The sequence below is a fragment of the Calidris pugnax genome, unplaced genomic scaffold (assembly GCF_001431845.1).
Source record: "Calidris pugnax isolate Ruff unplaced genomic scaffold, ASM143184v1 scaffold56, whole genome shotgun sequence".
NCBI classification, from domain to species: domain Eukaryota; kingdom Metazoa; phylum Chordata; class Aves; order Charadriiformes; family Scolopacidae; genus Calidris; species Calidris pugnax.
This window is the reverse complement of record NW_015090839.1, coordinates 2535208-2558543: the sequence shown is the minus strand read 5'-3', so window position 1 is coordinate 2558543 and position 23336 is coordinate 2535208. Positions and strand designations below refer to the sequence as shown.

General features: G+C 34.4%; 1 protein-coding gene across 1 annotated transcript in view; it reads right to left on the bottom strand.

The window, feature by feature from the left end:
* Positions 1-23336, bottom strand: part of CEP128 (centrosomal protein 128kDa) — a 110016-nt gene that overhangs the window by 55633 nt on the left and 31047 nt on the right. Inside the window, exons 11-15 of the mRNA XM_014941668.1 lie at positions 21770-21930; positions 12338-12688; positions 8272-8922; positions 4125-4289; positions 2231-2407 (exon numbers count right to left, since the gene is read on the bottom strand). Of these exons, the coding sequence (XP_014797154.1) occupies positions 2231-2407; positions 4125-4289; positions 8272-8922; positions 12338-12688; positions 21770-21930 (1505 nt within the window). The remainder of the gene's footprint in view (positions 1-2230; positions 2408-4124; positions 4290-8271; positions 8923-12337; positions 12689-21769; positions 21931-23336) is intronic.

Below are 23336 nucleotides of genomic sequence, written 5' to 3'. Positions count from 1 at the left end.
CCGGTCCAGTAATTTTTGTAACTAGCGTATTTCTTTAAGAGGTATTTATATGGATTTTATTAACTACACTGAGACCAAAGGTGCCTAAAAGCACCTCATTCTGTGCAACCACATTGAAAGAAGGCAGTATTCAATTTATAGTTTAAGCATGACTGGTGTAATTATTGCAAGCATTAGATTTCTTATAACAAAAGACTGCCTCGAAAAATAAATCTGAACAATACATGTGGAATTCTCTGCTTAGAACACCAGTATACAATGATTATAAAAATCCCAGTACATCTTTCATTAGGGAAGATTAATCCTGGTGTTTAAGTTCTCTGAATACAAGTAATTATCCATTAAATGACTCATTACTCACCTCAGTGGCAACTTCTTGAATTAAAGAACTTGTCTGAAACATTTTAGAAACCTTGGCAATATCTAAAGTACTAGGCAGAGGAACAATATAACAAAGGAAACTTCTAACCTTTCTTTAAAAAAAAATAAAAATTGCCCAGGCACCACAAAACTGTGTAACATTTGATTTCACATTAGCTGTTTAGTCAAAAATTCAGATTCAAATCTGTTTTAAGTTTGCCAGTGATAAACAGTTAATTGTGAAAACAGGGATCAGCAAAACTTTATCCAGAAGACAAAATTCTGCAGGAACTAGGAAGCAAGTCCAAGAAGGAATGGTTAGACGATCAAGAATCTGGCAACTATAGCAGATCACAAAGACTTAATAAAAAAGACTTATCCATAAGCAAACAGAGGAGAAAATTTGTTTGTCAAATACATTTTCTTATAATTCTCATCTGTCTGTGTGCAACATCCCAACTCCACAGATAAGTGGAGAAAAAGGAACAATTATACTACAAGGCTTAAACAAAGTGACTTCTCTCCACACCTTCAAACAAAACAGGTGAGGAGATAAACTTAAAATAGAACATAAAACAAACAAAAAAATATTTAAAATATTTTAAATAAAAATATTCAGTGTCAATGCTGAAAAATTTCTATTTCAAAAGCAGCCCAACCCAGCCAAGTGACCATGAATTGTAGAGTAGAAAGTATGCTCTGTTTAAACAGGAAGACAAAAAAAAAGCATAATATGAGTGTACCTTATGGTTAAAGCTAAGGCTAAAAAGCCACCACCATCAAGCACTTGTGATATAAGTACCAATAGTGCCAGTGAGTATGGCCACAAGCTGAGTCTGACTGTTTTCTTTATTCTCAGCTGTGTACAATGTCAATTAAAGAGGATTAGCCATGTAGAATCATCTGGAGGGAGGAAGAGAGGAATCTGTCCCTGGGAAGCAAATAAGAGTGCTCAGACAAAATGCTCATGGAAGGCAAGAGTTGCAGGAATAGAAGAAAAAGTGGAAAAAAGTTACAGCAAGCTACAAGTTTGCTGAAACTTTGAATCTTGTGGACACAAGGACCTCCACAAACAAGGAGGTTATGAACTCTTTCTAGCATTTACTTCTCTACTTAAAAAACAAAGCATCTAAATGAATTTATAATAAAACCTTTCTTTAATTTTTCCCCAATTTTAAAAGCCTTTTAGGTCATTCTTGAGGACATCCCACCACTAAGGAGGTGGCCTAGGAAAACCTGCCTCGGCATTCTGGCTGATGTAAGGTCCCTTCAAACAAGCAAACAAAAGGAGAACTACAAGTTTGCTGAAACTTTGAATCTTGTGGACACAAGGACAGAAAAAGTGGAAAAAAGTTACAGCAAGCTACAAGTTTGCTGAAACTTTGAATCTTGTGAACACAAGGACCTGCACAAACAAGGAGGTTATGAACTCTTTCTAGCATTTACTTCTCTACTTAAAAAACAAAGCATCTAAATGAATTTATAATAAAACCTTTCTTTAATTTTTCCCCAATTTTAAAAGCCTTTTAGGTCATTCTTGAGGACATCCCACCACTAAGGAGGTGGCCTAGGAAAACCTGCCTCGGCATTCTGGCTGATGTAAGGTCCCTTCAAACAAGCAAACACAAAAAATTTCTAACCAAAAAAAAAAAAAAAAAAGGCAAAAGAAAGCAATAATGATTAACACAGGGGTAGATCTTTACAGCATTCCAGTCTAATACCTAGAAATGTGCATCTGTACCAGCTAAAATCCATAATCCTATTGTCCATAAATTATCTATAGCAGTTAAGTGACAACAATGCATACAAGTTCTGCTACATTCATTAAGAAAATAACAAAATCTGCAGCATACTTAAAACTTAGAATTACTTTGAATTTCTCCATGGAGTCCCGAGAAAAAACTTCACAAGCAGCATCTATTTCACTTCCTATCATGGTGAGAATGGATTCCTGTTCTATCTCTAAGTGACGCAGCTGATCCTTAAACTGCAGTCTGGCCTCATCCATCCTTCTCAAATGATCTTCTTCATTGCTGATTTGTTTATCCTGGAGTGAAAGAGGAAAAACAAAACAAATTATTTCATTAATAAGATAACATACATCATTAGCAATATATCTTTCTATCTTATAATCACACTATACTCACTCATGCACCGAGTTCCTTGCCATGGCAAATCATACCTTCTAATACTACTCATAACTTCTCCTGATTCTCCTCATTTTCCTGTAAATCAGTTATGAAGAAACTGCTAACCAAATTCAAATCCAACAATCATAGAGCATATTTTCAGAGTCAAAACCAGACATCCTATTATAAATCTTTTACACAAGTAGAAGAGAGCTCACAACAAATATTCCCCTTATGATGTTTTGCCCTGAACGAGTTATAGGCATCTAATCTTTGGCATCACAAAATGAAATCCCTGAAGGAAACCTGTACTGGCAGTCAGTGTGTTCTCAAAAGAAAAGTATTCAAAGAGTATCTCATAGGACAGTAACTGGCACTCAGGAAAGCATTTTATGTTACCATCCGATGTCAGAAAGACCATTAAATGTTTTATATTTTTTATAAATTCACATTCTCTTCCTTTATATTGTAAAATTGAACTGGGCAGTAGCTTTGTTATGTATCAAATTATGCAGTGTAGTTAATATAACAAAACTATCTTGTGAGAAGATATTCTTCAATACCCCAGTACAACAGATAGTATGAGATTTCTCAAGAGATACTACCATTTCTGTACCCTAAGACCCTCTGACAATCCACGATAAAACTACCATAGTAAACGTTCTCTTAAGCAATTAATGCAATCAAGTGGAATTCTCCACCCCCACAAAAAATCCACAGCAAAACACAACAAACCAAAAAAACCCCAAACCCACCCCAACTTTTTTCTCTCAGGGTTAGTAGTCACAGCATACTGACTGACAGTCAGTATATGCTGAAATACTTATCTGAAATCATGATGTTGCAGAAAGAAAATTAAGATAAAAACCAGCACCAAGTAAAATACATCCATGTTAACAAAAAAAAAACAAACATAATCAAAAGCAATGCTGTAGAACCGATCATGGAAAAATAGTAGAACTCAAGAAAGCAGAAAGAGGAGTTACAAAATGAAATTATTCAGCAACTCTGTATTTATTGCCAGATTTTTGAAAAGAAAGGCTGACAACTCCAGGTTGTGAGACTGTGAATTAATATTTGATAGTAAATATTAATAACCAGAACATTAGGCAACCAGAAGGCTAGACGACAGAGTCCATCTCTAGAAATACGATGCTAGCACAAGAAACGGATGTGAATTTCTTTAAAAACCTGATGTGGTTTAAATAATTTTCATCAAATTATTTAGAATTTCTCTTACCAGGCTTACATTGCTTATCTACTTCAAATTAGCCCTTAATTATTCATAACTGCACTGGAACTTTAAGAAAATGTGAAGAAATTTAGAAGCATTTGGTTAAATATTTGTTAGTTACCTATAGTAGAAATAGGGCAGGCAACAGGACTTATATTTCCACTCCTAAATAGTATAAACAAATCTTTCAGGGTATACAATTCCTAATCCGGCCAAAGCACTTTTACCTTGTTTGATTTATATAGAAACTGCATACTACAGTGTAATTGTGTGTGTTCTTTAATATGTATATGTATTTTTTGTATTTTAAGTTTACCATCTATTTCTATAATTCATAATTTATTTTAGGTATTTATCAGTAGAGAGCCTGACGGATCATGGTTAAAACCAGGTAAGTTTACCTTTTTCTCCAGTTCTTGTTTTACAAGCTCACATTTCCGCCTGAGCTTTATATTTTCTTCTTCATTTTGGGTTAATTCTTCTGTCAATTTATCACACTCATTTTTTATCTTCTCCAGTTGTCGAGATTGAGTCTTGACTATGTTTTTCTCTTCTACAAGTTCCATCTGATAGTAATGGAAAAATAGATTACGAAGTCACTATATGAGTTACTTTGAAACATTCCCAGACTGTAGAGTTGCAAATCTGTGGAACACTATTACGGAAGGATAATTCTATTTAATTTTTACATTTAAGTTTTATTAAGTGCAATCACTTATCTGGACATGGAAAACATGTATCACAGAGTTGTGGAACCATACAGTATTTTAAAAGCAGCAAATAGAAGTCTAAGATTCTGCATTTCAACTCTGCTACGCTCATCAGCTTACATCGCCTTAAGAAGCCCAGTATTTATGTAACGTTTCCATTACTGAAATAATTTGGAATCAGAAAGTCTAAAATTATCATTTCATTTCAGGATATAACACTAAATTTACATCTGCACAGAAATAACTGCAAAGATTTGGTATTTTTATTTTCTAGAATTGTGTGGGTATAATGCTATTCATGGAAACATTGCAAAGAAAAATAAGGGCCTTGGAAGCTCTAAATAGATGAGTGAATAAAGTATATTGGTTTCAAGTGGAAAAGATAACTGACGGAAACTGACAGATTTGAGAAATTCTCTAGAATATCTAGAAATGCAACAAAAAATACATAAAGAAGGAAATTACATGTGTATTACTTGAAATCAATTTCACATCAGATGAATTGTGGGATGCAGTTACACACAAAAATAAACCTGCAGAGTAAATTCCTTCCTAAGGAAAAGTGAAAATTCTGTTCTCCCAATTACACTATAAAAATAACTTTTATACGGAAGAAGGGTAAAGAGAGAAGTTTTATGAGTTAATTTAGACACCAGAGCTAACAGAGTACAAAAGCTCCTCCAAGGGACAATTCCAAGAAAGAACTTTCATGTGTTAAGTCCACAAAGATGTATGGACACAAAGACAAGCCTGCAATGCCTAAAACATTTTCTGTGAATACAGTTACATAATCAACTTTTCAGTTCCTACTAAAGGGAATTGTATTATAATGTCTGTGCAGATGGAGACAATCCAGGAACCAAATTCCTCAATTCTATTACCTTTGAGACACAATGGAGAAAGTGAATTTTTATTCATTTCCAGTATGGACAAGGCAAATGTGACTATGATTTAATAGATCTCGATTGAACCCATTTTCCACATCTGATAATTGTCAAGAAAAGAAGAACTACACCTACTCGGTATATGCATAGAAAATAATTCAAAAAGAAATACACACATCTAGATAATTTTATATCTATAGATACGTATCTCTAATCTTGCATTAAAGATTACTACTTGAAAATGCTGTCAGGCATGAGGACATTTTGTATTTTATTATTCTAAGAGAAAAAGGATGTAGTAAAATTAGGGGACAGATCGAGAGTTTCAGAACTCATAGCTGATTGGGGACCACTAAGCAAACCATGTCTCTTCCTATGCCTAGTTTATCTATCACTTTAAATCATAAAAAAATACATTATAGAGACATTGGATGGGAATATTTTAGGAGGTTCTGCAGAAACAGAATTAATAGCTTGAGCACCAGAATCTCAGTGCAGGTACTGAGACAGTAAGATCCTTCTCAACACTGACATCTTGTACAAAACTCTATGTTCTGCAGTTCTACTGCAACATACAATATTGCTATGGAACCTGCCCTACTACCCCAAAAAATCCTTTACCAAATTATAAATTTATAATTTTTCAATCCAGTTTAGCAATACAGAAAGTCAGACAAGAGTGAAGCAGAAAGTATCATACAGTCTGTCCTGGTTTACAGAGGAGGCAAGAGAGGGAGGACAGCAAGAATCAAGTCTTTTTTTTTTTTTTTTTTTTTTTTTAAGTAACTGATCAAAATTCCTCTTCTAGGTAGTTTAAGACTTTGGGTCTTAATAAATGTGTTAAATTTCCCTTTACTGCCCAAGTCTCTCCTAACTGACCTTTACTTTTAAGACTTTAACAGTAACAACCTTAGGACAGGGTTATGTGTATTCTTTCCCAAAAGCAGTTACCAAGGTTGGATGAGGCTAAAGCATAAGTAAGGTCAAGATTATTACTGTAACAGTAAAAGACAATTATTAGGTACAAAAAACTACCAGCCTGAAAAAAAAGAAGGGTGAAAAAAAGCCTTTTAGAATTCCCCAAACCCACAATATTTAAATATAGTTTGATAAAACGTATGCAAAATTTACCTTAATTTGTAAGAAAAGTGTGTCCATAAAAGTGAAACCCAATTGCAACGTAATGATGGGTTCAGACAAAAAGTAGCCAAATCACCTGCACAATGACACGTTCTCACTATTTTGTTGCATTTACAGTCTTTGAATCAAGAGAATGTTGTGTGCTTCTAAAAAAAGTTGCCTACCCTAATATATTACAAAATTGATCTCCCTCAAGTTCTTCTCTGTTTCAGAGACACAAAGCTGTACAAAAAATGTATGTAGATTAAGGATTCTGGGAAAGTCATGGCACTGTAAACGAAAGAAGGACGTGAATTTTTAAAATATTCCGTTTAGGTACAACTATCAGTACCACTATCAAGGCCCTTGCTGTAAGACTGACCTACATAGTCACAATCAAGTCACTTTTTGATTACTACCATCCAGAATACCCTTTCCTCCTTCCCCCTTGATATTACATGCATAGTCTCAATTTCAATGTCATTGTCAAAGAAAAAAACCATGACATACTTGAACAGATAATTTAAAGAATGCTAGACACATTACAATTTAACTCACCAATGTTAAGCACTGCTGTCAAAATATTTTGATTTTTAATGATCCTTCCACTAACAACCATCTACATTTTATTTCTATCTTCATTAAAGGTTTTCTGTGTTACCAAGTGCTTAAGAATTATTGCCAATTATTATGTCATGAATGATATATTAAATAACTAACCATCCTTTTCTAAGTAACATCAATTCATATCTGCAAAAATGCAGAAAACATGCATTTTTAACTAGTTGCATATTTTTGAAAAGACAAAGAAAATAAACATGCTTATATTACTTATGATGAAGCACATCGTGAATCACACTTTGATTAAGGATTTTATAGATTTTTATGGTTAAATTGGTACAATTTTGACACGAGCAAATTTTTAATTTAATGGGCCTGAAGTGGGAAGTGTATTTATAGTGCTTCAGAAGGGTACTTAAAATAGGTTGTAAATTACCAACCTATCTGGAAAACTACTGCCTCCATTTATATGAATATACAAATTATTATTATTAGGACATGCACAGTACTATCTTACATACATATTTAACCATGTAATAAAAGTTGCTTCAATAAAAGTGCAATGTATAGCTTATACAACTGCTGACAGCTAACTCTGCAGTTCAGACCTCTTCAACTTAACTTTTCAATTTTATTCAGACCACTTAAAGCCACTAAGATGCTCGTTTTCTTTCCAATGCAACAGCCTTGAGCCAGGAACAAATGATGTAAACTAAAGACATTAACTTGTTTCTTCATTAATAAATTGCCATATTTCATCGTTTACTATATGACCACAGTCACTTTTCTGAGAAATGAAGAAGTTAGAAATTCTAAAAACTCTTTGAAATAGAATAAAACATCAAAATTAACCTTAACAAGTGCTATACATTATCACTATTCACATTCTGATACAATGACATTATTTCTGCATCATGCAATTTAAATGTTTACAAGAACGCATCATCCCTGAAATACTTCAAGTTTTTTAATAGAGCCATAATTGTAAAAACAACAATTGAAGAAGAAATCATCAAATAATATTAAAACATTACAGCCTCATGTATATCCTTCTGTTCTGATCACAGAAATACATATTTCACTACTTTTGAACAAAGAAAGGCTTTTGACCTAAAACTCTTACTGTTCCATTTTTTACCCTGAACTTTAAACCTGTATGATGACCTGCAATAAAATGTATGTTAAACATTTTAAATCCCAAGCATTGTTACCTTCATCAGTCAATAGGGAAAAAAAACAGCAGTCTGACATTGGAATTCTTGAGTAATAAGTACCTTTAGCATTCTAAGCTGAGTCTCTGCATCATCCTTTTCTTGTTTAAGGAGTTTCATGAGCTCTTGAACATTCTGTTCATGTTTGATTTTAACATTTTGTAACTCTGATCTAAGATCTGCCAACTCTTGCTGGTGAACTTCTCTTTCCATCTTCAGCTGCCTGTTAGCTGAAGTTACCTCTTCATGCTTAGATTTCTGCTGTTTCTGGAGATCTGAGAGGCTCTTATGTAATTCCTTTTTGACTTTCTCCTCTTCTGCTATTCTGTTTGTTAGTTCCACACGTACAGAGCTTAAGTTTTTCACATCTGCTTGCATTTCTAAGAGTTTTTCTTGGTCTTTTTTATGGATCAAGTTACTAGTTGCAAGTTCTGTCTCCAAGTGTTTCTTTTCAGCTTGCATTTGATTTTGTAGAAATACTTGCTTTTTCAATTCATTCTCTAATTTTTTTACAGTACCTTGAAATTCTTTGATCTCTTCTTCAAGAGATTCCTGATGAGACTTCATTTCATTCAGTTTTACCTCTTTGCAGTGGAGGAGTTCTTCCTGCTGGGCTTTCTTTGTAAGCACTTCATTCAGCTCTTTCTGAAGGTTTTCTATTTGGTGTATTGCAGAGAGAAGCTGACTTCTGAGGTCATCCTTTTCTTTGAGGGCCTGGGAAAGAAGAAAAAGAAAACCAGTGTGACGCAAAATAGTTTTTAAAAATTGTTGGAACAACGTCCTTAGTCATTCCTAATGCTTAAGGAACAATTACTACAAGTCATTCTGTGAAAATACAAAATCTTTGCTCGTTATGAACTCAGTACAAATGTATTCAGGGTTTCTTTAAATTCAGACACAGAACATTTGTGATCTCAAAGGTATACCTGTTCTTAAAAGCATCCTAACTAGGGATAGTTTTGGTTAATCCCCTGCTTTTCTCACCCTTTTTACAGATTGAGATGGGTTTCTTTGCTGGTTCCTCCAAATAGCAAGATGGAGGAAATGAGGTGATAAAGTAACGCAGCAGAATACAGGCAGGACTATTGGTCACACACACACCTTACCTACAGCCCTATTTCAAAGGCTGACTTCTTTTGCATATTTTCTACAATATTACATATGAAGTATATCAACTTTAAATTATTTTTGAAACTAAAAAGAGTAGATAAATGAATAGCAGTTAAAAGCCTTGCTCACTCATGCATCGAAGCCAAGAAATGAATACTTCGTCTTCAAGATAAGAGTCAGCCACATTTAATAAAAATTGCACTGTTTTCCTAAGGAACTTAAGGGTTGGAGGTTTTTTCTCCAACATTGATATATTTCAGGTTAAAAAAATCCTAGAAAACAAGCTAAAACACAGGAAAAAAAATGCACTGCAAGTACATGTGTGTTACTAAACGCTGTATTTCATTAAACTCATGTTACATACACCATTCCCGATTCTTACTTATCTCAAGTTAAAATGTAATTTTTTTAACATTTTTTTTTAAATAAGAAGGAATTTACAATACATTTATCCTATGTCACAAACAGCTCCTACTACAGGGAAAAAAGAATGATAAAGGGACAATGAGAGATTTTCCTGATATATCACATAAATTTTATACTGCATTTTATAGACTATTTCCACTAATTTCACAAACAGTACACACTTATGGATATAGCAAAATTACTTGAAATAATCCAGAACAAAAAGGCAATTAGGGTTAACAGCGCGCAGGTTAAAAATCACAAAAACAATTTGTAATTACATCAACAATAAGCAATAAAAAAAAAAAAAAAAAAAAAAAAAAACCCACAAAAAAAAAAGTCAAGGATGTGGGGTAATGAAAAAATGAAAAAATATCAGCATTTCAACCTTCCTCAAACTGTCTTGCAGTTCTAGTTGCATGATTTGGCTAAACAAAACCAGTAAAACTTAAAAAAAAAAAAATTAAGTAATTCACTTTGAGTGTATGTTTTCTACATTCCACACTTAGAAGAAAATACATTCCAAAAGACACAAAATGTTAGACATTCCCTACTGTCAACCAATAGCAAGGATAACCACGTAGGCAAGACTTCACCCAAGTTAGCCCAATAACTCCAAAAGAATGAAACCTAAACAATCTTTCTATATCCCACCCATTGTCTGCAAATATTTGGAATATCTCATAAAACTGCAAACTATGATTGTAATCCAATTCTGAAAACTTGCCATCAACCCTTTGAAGTCCTATAACAGAAAGCAAAGACAACAGACTGCCATGTCTCCTCTTTATTATTTATTTTTATAGAGTTTTGTCTCAGATGTTAATTGTCTATATATTTCAAAGCTGGTTAAATTATGTTCATCTACTTCCCTGAAGCTTATCACAAATGCTGCATCTAGATTGATTATATCCTCATATGGAAACTGTCTACAACTTTGTACTGAGAACATGAAATATTGTTTGTATTTTTTCTCCTCCACAATGACGCAGAGTTTGTTATGTTACATATCCTCCAACAAAGAGATTTTCTTCAGGAGTGACACTTACCTCAGACTGGTAAGAACAGACTGGACCCAGTACTGACCCCTGGGGAACACCACCAGTTATGGGACTCCAAGTGGACTCTGTGCCGCTGATCACAACCCTCTGAGCTCTGCCATTCAGTCAGTTCTCAATCCACCTCACTGTCCTCTCATCTAACCCACATTTCCTAAGCTTAACTATGAGGATGTTATGGGAGATAGTGTCAAAAGCCTTGCTAAAGTCGAGGTAGACAACATCCACTGCTCTTCCCTTGTCTACCCAGCCAGTCATGCCATCATAGAAGGCTACAGATTGGTCAAGCATGATCTCCCCTTGGTGAGCAGCTACTATAAGAGCAGGGACCTTTCGAACCACCAACTAGAAAATGCAAAGACCCACAGACTCATTACAAACAGTATGATGGTTTCTACTACTGTTCCAAGAAGGGATGATCAGCATAAGCACTGATGCGAGTGCTTGCCTTTAAAGCAGTGTCAGGACTAGAAAAAGTCAAGGAATTCTAATAAATAAAAAACAAAAACCAAACAAACCTAATCTTTTTTTCCTGAGAAACTTCATAGGAGGAGGAAGAGAGGAATAAGTGGTTTGCCACACTGAACAAAGACAAACGAAAAGCCCAGAAACGCTACACGATCAAATTTCAAATTGATTTTTTCAAATAAAAAGTTCTGGAAAACATAAGGAAGAGATTGAAGCAAAACATACAGGAAAAACATAAAAAAAAAAAAAAAAAAAGAAAAGAAAGAACTTACAAAAATATAAGGAAAACAGACTGTCTATCCAGATGAATGGAAAAAGCCAGGAACCACACGGTAGGTGTTAGCAGCATGTTCATCCCAAATGCAGGTAAGGGTGCCTTTTTTTGCTAAAATCTCCAGACTTTCCTAAAATCTCTGCATATTCTCAAACAAAAAATATTTATTTTTCTGTCTCCAAATATTAAATCCTAACTTAGTTGCAGTCCTAATGATATTTCAGAACCTGTAGTCTTTATTGGCAATAACAGATGTCATTACTAAGCCTTGAAGTCTGAGAAAAGCTTAAATGCAAAATGGAATTTGAAATACGCTAGATGTGCAAAAGCCCATATAGCATTTCGGTCTGCTAACAATCTGATACATCTGGTGAAAGCAAACACCTACTCTCAAAGATGTGACCGCCATCCACTACATGAGACAGTGCATAACTTCAACATGGGTTATCACTTCCTGTGATTAGAATTTTTTTTTACAAAATATAACAAAACATGATTTCCTTAAAAATTAAGTAAAGATAAGCTATGTTAACTCTTAACTGAAAAGATTAAGTAAAAGCAACCTTCATAGCGAAACTTTCTTCTTTACAGGAAGAAAGCTTTGATTAAGTAAAGAAATTGGAATAAATACTGGTTAAAGAAGAGAATGGGGAACTCTAATATTGCCATCTATTAGCTGTTTTGTGGTTCACCAGAAAATTTGGTCCAGACCATAAGGCAAAAAGTGGTTTAAGTCAGTTTGCATAAATAAACTCCTCATCCTGATTTTTAAAATAAATGGAAAGGGTAGAAAAAAAAGCGCAGTCAATCTTACCTGATTGTTCTTGTCCATGAGTTGGTTGATAGTTTCATTTTGTTTTTCCACCTCACGATCCAGTTTCTTACATTTCAGCTTCCATTGGCGGATAGTTTCCTGTGCTCTCACCTTCAAATCTTCTCTTTTTTTCTCAGTCTCCAGCCTGAGTGCCTCTGAATGCTTGTATTCGGCGAGGTACCGTTCTGCTTCCTTGGTGCTATCTTCAACCTGTTGAGCTAACTCAGCAGACTGGAGTTCAGTTTGTCTACGTCCATCCTCACAAGCCTTGTAACAACTCTGTATCTCCTTTAGCTGGTCCAGAATTTTTTCCTGCTGCTTCTCCCTGTTTTCCAGGTCAGATGTTAACACCTGTAATCATCACAGCAAAATATGAAAATTCCAACTCTAAAGATACAACAGAAACCTTATCAAACAACATACAGCAATGTTAAATCACATTTCAATCTAAAATATGAATAGCATAAGACCTTCTTGACTAGCAGGCAAAGCTCTGTTAGCCCAGAGAATCCCTCTGCAATGGTAAACAACTTCAGCACAAAGTTTAAAATCCATGGCTACTCTATTCTGCATTTTACTTTCCGCATTTGTTTCTCTTCTGGTTGTTCTTGTTATTATTTATATCTTAAGTTTGAGAAGGAATCATTGACCAGGATTCTCATATGTTACACACTAGAAAAATACAGAATAAAGCAAACAGTAAGATGTAAGGAGGTGAATATAAACAGATGAGAAGAAAAAAAAAATTGGCAAAGAAAGAATAGCATTCACCACAACAAAAGTAATCTATAGCATATGAGCTAGTTGTTACCCAGTTTTATGCCAGTTGCTTTTATGGAAGCAACACGCTGAATAAGGGCATTTTGGAAAGCACTGATGAATACAAAGAGAACACAGCAGCTTGCTAGATGTTTCTAGAAAAAAGTGCAAAGATGTTTGAAAACGTAGCAAGCATATTAGAGTCAGCATTAGTTGACCTTTCAATACTGAATTAAATTGAAACCCCACATTTTAAAAATAACAAGCCCTGCCTATCTCACATCTGGATATTTCTCAGGACAGTCTCATAAGCAAGTCAGGAAAAATTTCTCCATGTGCCTTCTGTAAGGGCATATTCAGAAACCAGTTATTGAAACGTCAATAGCAAAAGTGAGTTTTATTAAGATCATCACGTAGAATTTCACATTAGTATTCTGTATTTTAGGCCTTTTTAGACTGCTTTCATACCATCCAGTATTTTCATTAATGACTTAGATTAATTTAATAGGCCTGCTCTATAGTCAGTCAAAGATATTATCAAGCTTCAAGAGATGGAAATGCTTTAGAGAAGAGGATTAGATTTCAGAACAAGTGAAACAAATTGGAGATGTAGTCTGAAATAAACAGGGTGCAATTCAGAAGGGACAAGAGAAAAATACTATGCTGAGGAAAGAATAAGTGGCTTTAGAGATGCACATAGAATGACTGTTTAGACAAATGTCCTTCCACAAGGTTGGGGATGTGGGGTGGGGAAGGTGTGACTTGGGTTTGTTGGTTGGGTTTTTCTTGGTGGGTTTAATGGTTTGGGTTTTTTTGCCCTCCAAACCTGGTCATTACCTCTTGGGAGGCAATAGATTGTACCAGTCTTTTCAGGATAGCTTTTGCTGTCCTGGAGAGAAGGCTGCACGTGCACTCTTGCATGTGACAGACCATGGAACTGCCAGAAAACACAGACAGGAATTGACTGACACTGCAGACAAGAACAACCAGTCCAGCTGGCTACTCAGACCTGTGATGCAAAACAGGAATAGGATTATCCATTGGACAACCAGTTGCTCACTTGTAGGATGAATATTCCTGCTCTAGACACAACTGAGATACAGATAATAAAGCAACAGGTAAACACACCGCAGAATGGTTGGGAGTAAATCTTACACAGGTGGAAAAATGAAAATGGGAAAGTCTTTCTAGATTTACAGTTCCATACATTAGAAAAAACCCACATATATTCTTCCTCACTATTATTTAAACATGCATTTTCAAGCACATCAGGCAAAACGACAGGTCTAACCTTGTAAAATCCTGACTCATAAGACAAAACAACCAAGCAATAAAACTGCAAGCTACAATTAACAAAATTTTATCAAAACTAGTTTAATTTCAAATGAAAACAGTGATTACAATACTACTTTTAAGGTAAGGATTTAAATTCTGAATGTAGCAGAAGTTAAAAATAGCTGAATAAAACACAGTCAGACATTACATTTACCCTTCCATAGATTTTCTAAAATGGGTCATCATTTTTTCAGAGTCACTTGATTATACAAACTATTATCACTTCCCATTTCATGTCTTTCTGGACAGACCATAGAGGATGTCAGCCTAAATTGATGTACTACTCAACTTTGCATTGTTTAAAAATAGTTATTTATGCATAATTCCCCCAGAGAACACACTTCATTAATACAGCTACAGTTCCCACAGACTTCTAATGAAATATGAGTCTAAGCTTAAACACAGAAAACAATGTTCAATTAATTGCAAACACTCGCTTCACTATGTTGAAGCAAATCCTGATCTCCATCTATTGAGTTACAGTAAAATGATAAAAATGGGAACATTTGTTATAGATGTTTATCTTGAAGCACAACTAATTTATCATGAGCTATTTCCATGAAGTGGAAAAATGAACTTCGACATGGATGTACCAATATGTGAATTTTAATGTTTTAATTTTAAAATTTGTGAAAATAAAACAGATCTTTGCAAATAGTTTGTGCTTTGCTTAGCAAAGTTAAGCAAGCACAAACCTAAACCTGTTGAAGTCAGCTGGAAAACAGCAGCACAGCATATCAACATTTCATGCAGCTTTCCCAGTAAAGCAAGGGAATAGAGAAACAGTGGGTTTCCACACTCTTTGTTTTTATAGTATCATAGCAGGGGTCCCAAATGTACTGACCTGTACTTTTGAATTCCTGTTTGACATATGATAAACATATCTGTATGTGAGCACGTATGCAGTTGTCAAAATTCTGTTTGATCTTTAAGGGCACGCCCTACTGGTATTTAAAACATTAAGAAAGCAACTTTTCAGACATGGGCTGTCACAAAAATAAGAAAGCAAAAAATTTGGTATGAAATCATATCTATATCATCTATACACACAGAGAGAGGTCTCCCAGAAAGAAGAAAGCCTCTTTCCAGGTATGGCATATACATACATCCACACAAGGGGAACAGACATACACAAACACTATTTGTTAAAGATATTTTTTTTGCTTCAGTAGCTGTAAAAGCACACCTCAAACCTCACTGTCCACGTACAGAGCTTAAGTTCCTATAAAAACAAAGATTGGTTCCTTGGAAAATCCCAACACACAATCCCAATTTCTAGGCATTATGACAAAAATGTAGGAAGATGACTGATTGTTTGCAATTTTTAAAATAATATTTCTAACAGAACAGTTACAGGCAAGTAGTGTCTTTGCCATTTGTCATTATGTGCCTGCACATGTCAACATTGCTGCTGATAACCCTTTACAACAATGAACATCTAGAGTTCATCAGAACTATCTTAAAGGACGCAGTTTTCATGTAATGATTTGAAATATCAATCAACAGGGTCAGTAGAGCATCCCTTGCTAAATACGATACCCCCTTCAGACAAACATGAATCAGAAGATGTACTAGTTTTTGTGGAACCATACTATCAGCAGGTAGTAAATAGTTAATACAAAACATAAAGCAAGTTACATTACTACATATTTTAATGCCTAATTTTGATTTTATGAGAATTAAGATTGTTTTGATAATAAAAAATAATTATGCAAATTACTGGTGTCATTGGAAAAACATTGTACTTGGCAGTGGTGAGCTGTGAAAGTATGACCTTGCGGTTTCATTTCACAATGATGATCTTATAAACTTAAGCTTTTAATTTCTTTCTAAACAATCTTTACAACTAAAAATAACAGATAATGTAGCTAAGTGCACAGCATCGCACTTTTCAATTTTGGCGTATTTTCAAAAAACATTAGATTTAATATATAAAAATTTAAAAACGAAAACACTGTGTGCCAATTGTTCATAAGCCTGTTCAAGATCTTGTCTTGAAAGCCAGCTATTTTCTCTTAAAATAACAAAGTATCCTGCATAGAATGTTTATACTTGCAGATATGTCAGTCTTGAATATTAAAATACTAGCACCTGGAGTTAGTAGGTACCCGTTTCCCCATCATGTTTTAGATCATTTGTATACAGACATCTGTAGGATTCTCAATCCTCAGTTTCCCTCCAGTCTTTTAGTCCTCATTTTCCTTCTCAGCCAGAGAATCTCCATTGCAAAGGGCATTAAACATGCATGCAGACAATACATCATAAAATGTTACCATTAATGGAAGCCACACAGCTTGTCTGTTCCCTTTGTAAAGCTGTTTGTATGCAGATCCTGCTGCAGCTGTGGCCAGAGCAGGACTAAATACAACTTCAGCACAGGCTAGAAATCAGACAGGGACTGGGTCAGACACCATGAGGACCTATTCTGATATTATAATCAAGTGTTGTACCACTGGGGTTTCATGATTTATTTTTTTTGTTGGTTTGTTTGGGAGGTTGGTTGGTTGGATTTTTTTCATTACCATTGAGGGTGAAATACTGTGTTACCCGTGGGAAAGGAGCTGCCCTTCATCAGGATGCCACAGCACACAGAAGATAAAGGAAGTGCCACTGGAAGGAAAATAAATTAAAAACCTAACACAACAAATCTAAATTTGCTCTCAGCCTCCAGAGCTGTGGGATTTGAGGGAACTGGTCAAAAGAGAAACATCAGTCCTTACCACAGACTACACCTTAATCCAGCTCCAGGGTTTGGATTTATAGTGCCAGAGCCCTGCTAGCGCTAAAAAAGTCAGAATTATCACAGATCTGCCTCCATCTTTGCTTTGGGAACATGTTTAAAGTTAATGTTTGAAGTTGTCGTCTAATTTTCACATGCCTATCTTGAAATTACCCTTCTAGGTAATTAAGAATGTAAATATTTTAAGGATTTCTACAAGACAGGGATAAAGAGATGTGGCAGTTTGGGTTCATTTGGTTTTTTTTTAATCCAATTTTCTCCTTCTAAATTGGGACTAGTAAACAAGAGTGAGATAATCTAAGAGAAAGGACAAGCAATGTCAGGAGATTAGGAAAAAAATTTTAAAAGAAATCACCTTCCTTGGACATCTGAGTTTCTCTTCCAAGTAGCAAATTACTTAAACACTTGTGATTAAAAAAGAAGTTCTATGAAGATAAGAAATGCTGCCTTTATAGATTAAGACTCCAGATTCAAAGCAGCGCCTGGCGTCTTTGGTAGCTGAAGGTCAGTCACACAGAGAACTCAGTGAGCCGCTCGGGATGCAATAGAAGCATGATGATACTCTGTGACATGCATTACAGCAGCACAGAGGTTCTCCTGACAGAAGGAACCCAGGATATTCAGAACAGTTAATTTTTAAAATGCATTGCATATACATATATGCATGCATAGAACAGCAACAGTTAGCGGGTTTTGTATTGCAGTTACTATAGAAAATCCTGACTGGGGCACATTGTCTATACATGAGACACTTCTGGGTCCCAATTTTTCTAACCAGATTAATTTTATTGCTGCATTTTCATAATTTCAATGCTAACAGAACCAAGGGAAAGTTCTTAGAATACTTATGTCAACTCATTAACCATCAACATAACATCAAATACTCTCCTTCTGTCTAACATCTGAAGATCTTTATAAAAGCGAGATGTGTTCATGGAACACTTGAAAATGTCATTAAGATTAGTTACTAAATCCTGAGATACAGCATATTAACTCTCTAGAGATCTGAATGCAAGTATTATTTTCAAAACTGATTAAAGTTTGTATCACTGAATTCAAACTGAATTCAGTGAAATTCAGTGATATATTAACTCTCTAGAGATCTGAATGCAAGTATTATTTTCAAAACTGATTAAAGTTTGTATCAGCCCTCAGAGTACAGCATCACTGCAGACACTGCAATTGACGGGCTCTGGCTAGAGACGACACAGAACAGAGGTGACCAACATACTCAAAAACAGAGGCATCATATGCTCCCAGTAAAACACTTCTGCATCTAGTTTTCTACATATCCAAAATCCTCATATATAATCTAGCTTTCATCTTTGGTAAGAAACTGGAGGCAGAGAAAGAGGCCAATATTTTCCATTTAAGAGCCTAGTTATATATCTGAAGTGTAATCACCACAGGCACTAAATGTGCCACTGTCACCGTTCCAGTAACTCCTGTAGTTTGGAGTTCCAGCCCTCAGCTTGACTGCAGGTATCATACTTTCAACCTGCATTTTCAACATCTAATTTAAAAATAAAATCACCACAAACTGCAAACCAAAATGCATTCTAGGTACAGAAAACACGTGGTGTATTCAGCGCAACACTCCTTAAAACTTTTGTGAACATTTAAAATGCACGTGAGGCTCACCCATTTGCTACAATATAGAGAACTAATGCCTTACACCACTGTTAGGTGCAAACATTCTATACCGGTAAGAAAACAAGAAAGCCACATTCCACCCCACTGTACTAATTACATTAGTCACCTAGAGTAGATCTATATGGATTTTTCTCCCCTCTATCTCAAAGTGCAGTCACCATCTCGCTTGCTTTCCAACAATGCTATCCAAATTATTTCTCTCACTAATTTTTCCTGAATGCAGACCTCAAATAGCAATTTATTCATTACAACCTGATCTGCATTTCTTGCCAATCATATTGTATCTAACCATCAAGAAGTATTAATCAAGAAGGTTTAGATTTTTTATGGAAGCATAAGTTCTGTGAATTGAGTAATTGGAGATGCAAAACTTCAATCAGTGAATAATCGTATTCATTCAGTAAAAGGTGTATGGTGCAAAATCAATTCCTTAAAGTGAGGTCTTCTCCATATTTTTCCAACGTTTGAACTGCTACTCATTCTGACAGATACTAGTCTGTATAAAACAATTTTTTGTTGTTGTTCAGGTTGATATGTGATTTTAGATAGAAACTTTATCAAAGTGAAAAGCATCTGTATATTTTAGATATATCTCTAGCACTATTTCAGCATTTTAACTCCATTGACATGGTAATACAGGCTGGTATCTTCGTAAGACTGAAAGACTTATGTTACTGAAGAATTCTTATCTTAAATAAACAAAATAAACAAAGTTCAATAACTTTCCCTAAGAAAATTTAAAATATTTTAACAAAGTTTCTGCTGTTACACTCTACGGATCAATACTGTAAGATTACTTTGATGTAATTAGAATGAGAAGTAATTAGTAAATCAAACAATTTCACAAACGTAAGAGGCTAAAAATACTTATGGAGAAACTAGGGTTTTGCATCTTTATAATTTGTGTACTTTAATTCTTAGCCATAACAATCCCGTATCTATATAGTTCAATGCAGAAAAATATATTTAAGATAGATGCATACATTTGCAACATCTTACAGAAGCATCCTCAGGGAAACTATAGCAACTGACATCAAACTTTTCTCTATTAAATTTAAAAATTAATTTTAACTCTAAATAATTAATATTTTTTTAAATTAATTTTACTTCCAAACAAGAGTTTAAGAATGTGATTATAATCTTTTTCACCTTCTCTATTCAACATCAGATTGTGAGATTATGGCAACTGTCAGGGATTAAATGTATAACATACATAACTCAAATTGTTGAAAACAATAACATTTAAATAAATCAAAAGAAATTTCTAATATCACATGTACACCAGAGGCAAATGCAGTTACACCCTCCCCACTAGCCAAAGATAAATTATGCTCAAGCCAAACGTGACTGGTCACTTCCAACTGGGAATCAGACTATCTGATAGGAGCAGCTGTTAGAACAGGCTTGACAAACTGCTTTGTTAGTACACAAGTTTAGAAATTCACATCCTTGCATTCCTTGATGTCTCATTAAAAGGAAAACACACTAGCTATTTTCCTGTTACTGCCTCTGTAGGAGAATGCAGTGGGAAGCAGATAAGAAGCACAAAGTATTTTCTGGTGAGATAATCGGGGAAGTGAAAAATTTCTAACTCAGAGCAATGACAATGACCCCAGCTGAGCACTCTTCCATCAGTATTTTCAGAGAGCAGGAAATTAGTATTAGAACATCATTCTCACCATCAAGAAAGCATGTTCTACAAGCAGAAGTTTAAAAAAATCGGTTTTCTACGGGTTTTTATCCCATTAACTCTTGCCACCAATTGCTCAGGCTCCACAAAACAAAAAACCAGCATGTTTTTTTTTTGATTGATGAAGATCTTATCCACATTAAAACAGGTTACCCTGGAGTTGTATTGGCCAGCTAGAACACATGCTGATAGGCATCAGCAAATGAGTTCTGCTTGCCTTATCCTCTATAGGAGCACTCTAGGTCCTTTTTAAAGCTGTTCCATGACCAATTTTCATAAAGCATGTAGGAACTCATTTTGAGACTTCGCTTTTTTCCAAATGTAATTTGATGTATTAGTTTGATTTAAATCAGCACAGAAGTTGACAAGGGAAAACAGCAGCAGAAATAAACTGAACAGTATAGTCCTGTAAATCTATGAAAATGCAAGAAAACAATAATTCCTATTTTTCCAAAGTGACATAACACCATTTCAAAGAAAAGTACCTTCATTCAAAAAATAAAGGCAAAATACAAAATCCCTGGACTACCAAATGCCCCAATACAAGTACAACAAACGTGAAGTACTTGACTACTGAAATCCCACAGAGGGTTTTGAAAATATCCTCATTTCTCCTGGCAGTCATGGAAGACAGAAGAAAACAGTTACAGTTAGGTATCTTACTACCAATGACAAATCTAGAGAAGATACAAAACACAGAAATCTGTCTTAAATAAAAAGGTTACTGCCTCTTTATATCTCAATCTGTGTTCAAGGTAAAAGTCTAACTAAAATTCAGACTAAAATTCTGACTAAAATGTCAGAGACTGCTGCTATTCTTTTCACAGAGAATCACTTTAAACAGTATGTGTTTACCAAAAATAAGAATGCTAATCTTAATGAATATAATAATTATTATATTGCAACTAATTGTTAACAAAAGAGCAGTTATGACATCTATCCATAAACCATTATTGATGGTAACTGCTAAACAAATCAGATCACCTTTTCTTTGCACATGGGAAAGAAGTAACCCAAACCATGAATTCGTGGGCAATAGCAAACACCATTTTTGGTTCATGAACAAGATGGGAGAGAAAAACTTCTGCAAACTCAGACCACTTTTCAAAGTTATTTATAGAATAAACTAAAAGAGTAAGACAGTTGCTCTTAGTTTTAAAGGTTACTCCCTAATCTGGCATATCCTCTACTTTAAATACATGGGAAATTGTTAAAAAAAACCCAAACCATACCAAACAATAAACATACAACTTACCTGTATGTGCATCACAAGCTGTGCTTTCTCCTTGTCCTTACGCTCTATGCATCTCTTTAGTTCTTCTACCTCTGACATTACAGCATTATGATTCAGCTTTGCTTTAAGCTCCAAAATATGTTTCTCCAGTTCTTGCTTCTCTCTCTCATGTCTCTCAACTACTATAAAACAGTGAGAACAGAACAACAGGCCCAGTAGAAATACCAACTTGTGGCAAATTATCTTTTTCTTATTTATCTTCTTGCAATTTTCTTCTCTACTTGAGACTATTCTACAACTATCAATTTTGATCAAAGTATCTGTGAAAAATGGCTATACCTATATTATAAACTCTTCCTAAATGAAACAGTATTTTTGTTTATCCAATCATTTTAGGGGGGGAGAGAGAGGTGTTCTCTTTTTTCTTATTTTTAAAAAAACAACTCACCCAATAAAATAAAATAGGAGAGAAGCTATAGGGAAATTCTGGTGTAAATGAAATTTGGCCACAAACATCAAGGCCAAGATTTTATCCCACCAGAATAATACCTCCTTATTTGGAAGTCACACTATCTGTGAATTTTATGTCTGAATCCTACAACCATGATAAAAGTTCTTGATGTGAGCAAGCTGCAAATTTCCTCAACCAGGAATTCAAGGTGTTTAGTCAAAAACTACTAGAGGCAAGGAAAATCCCCATTTGTATCCTTTCCATTCATCTTTGAAGATACAGAAATAACACAGTATGGAGAAACACAACTGCATAAATTACAGAAATACATATATGTACATTTTTATACCTCCAGTACATTTTTTTAAATTTTCTTTGTATTTTTACAACAGTTTTGATTTATAATTATAAAACAAATGGAAAAATTAAAATATACTTTCATTAATAGGAAAGGCATATTGTTTCAAATAAATTACCTTTTAATCAGATACATTAATATGACTGGAGAAAAACTATTAAAAATGACTACTTTGTGTTAGATTTCTGAAGCTAAGCCATGTACAAAATCTAGCTATTTTCCAGTGCTCTATATGAGATTTATAAAACAGGGAGTCAGAGTCCGAGTTTAATAACCAAGATAATTGTATGAAAATATAAAAAGAAGTCATTAACCAAACCAATTAAACATTCACCGAGACACTGGACTTGGAGTCACTATTCCTTTATTATCTTGAGTAATACATTTCTATGTTAATAAGGAGAAAGATAAAGACTTTCTCTAATTCCTTTTTGATTATGGTTGAAAAGTTTAAATACAGATAGATAACTAACAATGTACCAAAGGCCTTGCTAAAGTGGTAATTTAATATGCAATTACATCTTGAAATTGTTTAAAATATTTTACTTCTAAATATAATTGTTCCATCTCCAGAATTCTAACATACTGAAAACAGAAGCCCTGACTGCATCATACTGGAAAATTTTCTTAACCTCTCTGGAACATGTTGTTATCCCGTCAAAATTCTACCAGAAATCCATCAGTCTTATTAACCAGCTATGTAAATAATTTTCAAGATGGCACAGTTTAAACTGCAAACAGACTGAAATGTAAAATTTCAGGAAAATTATTATTTAAAA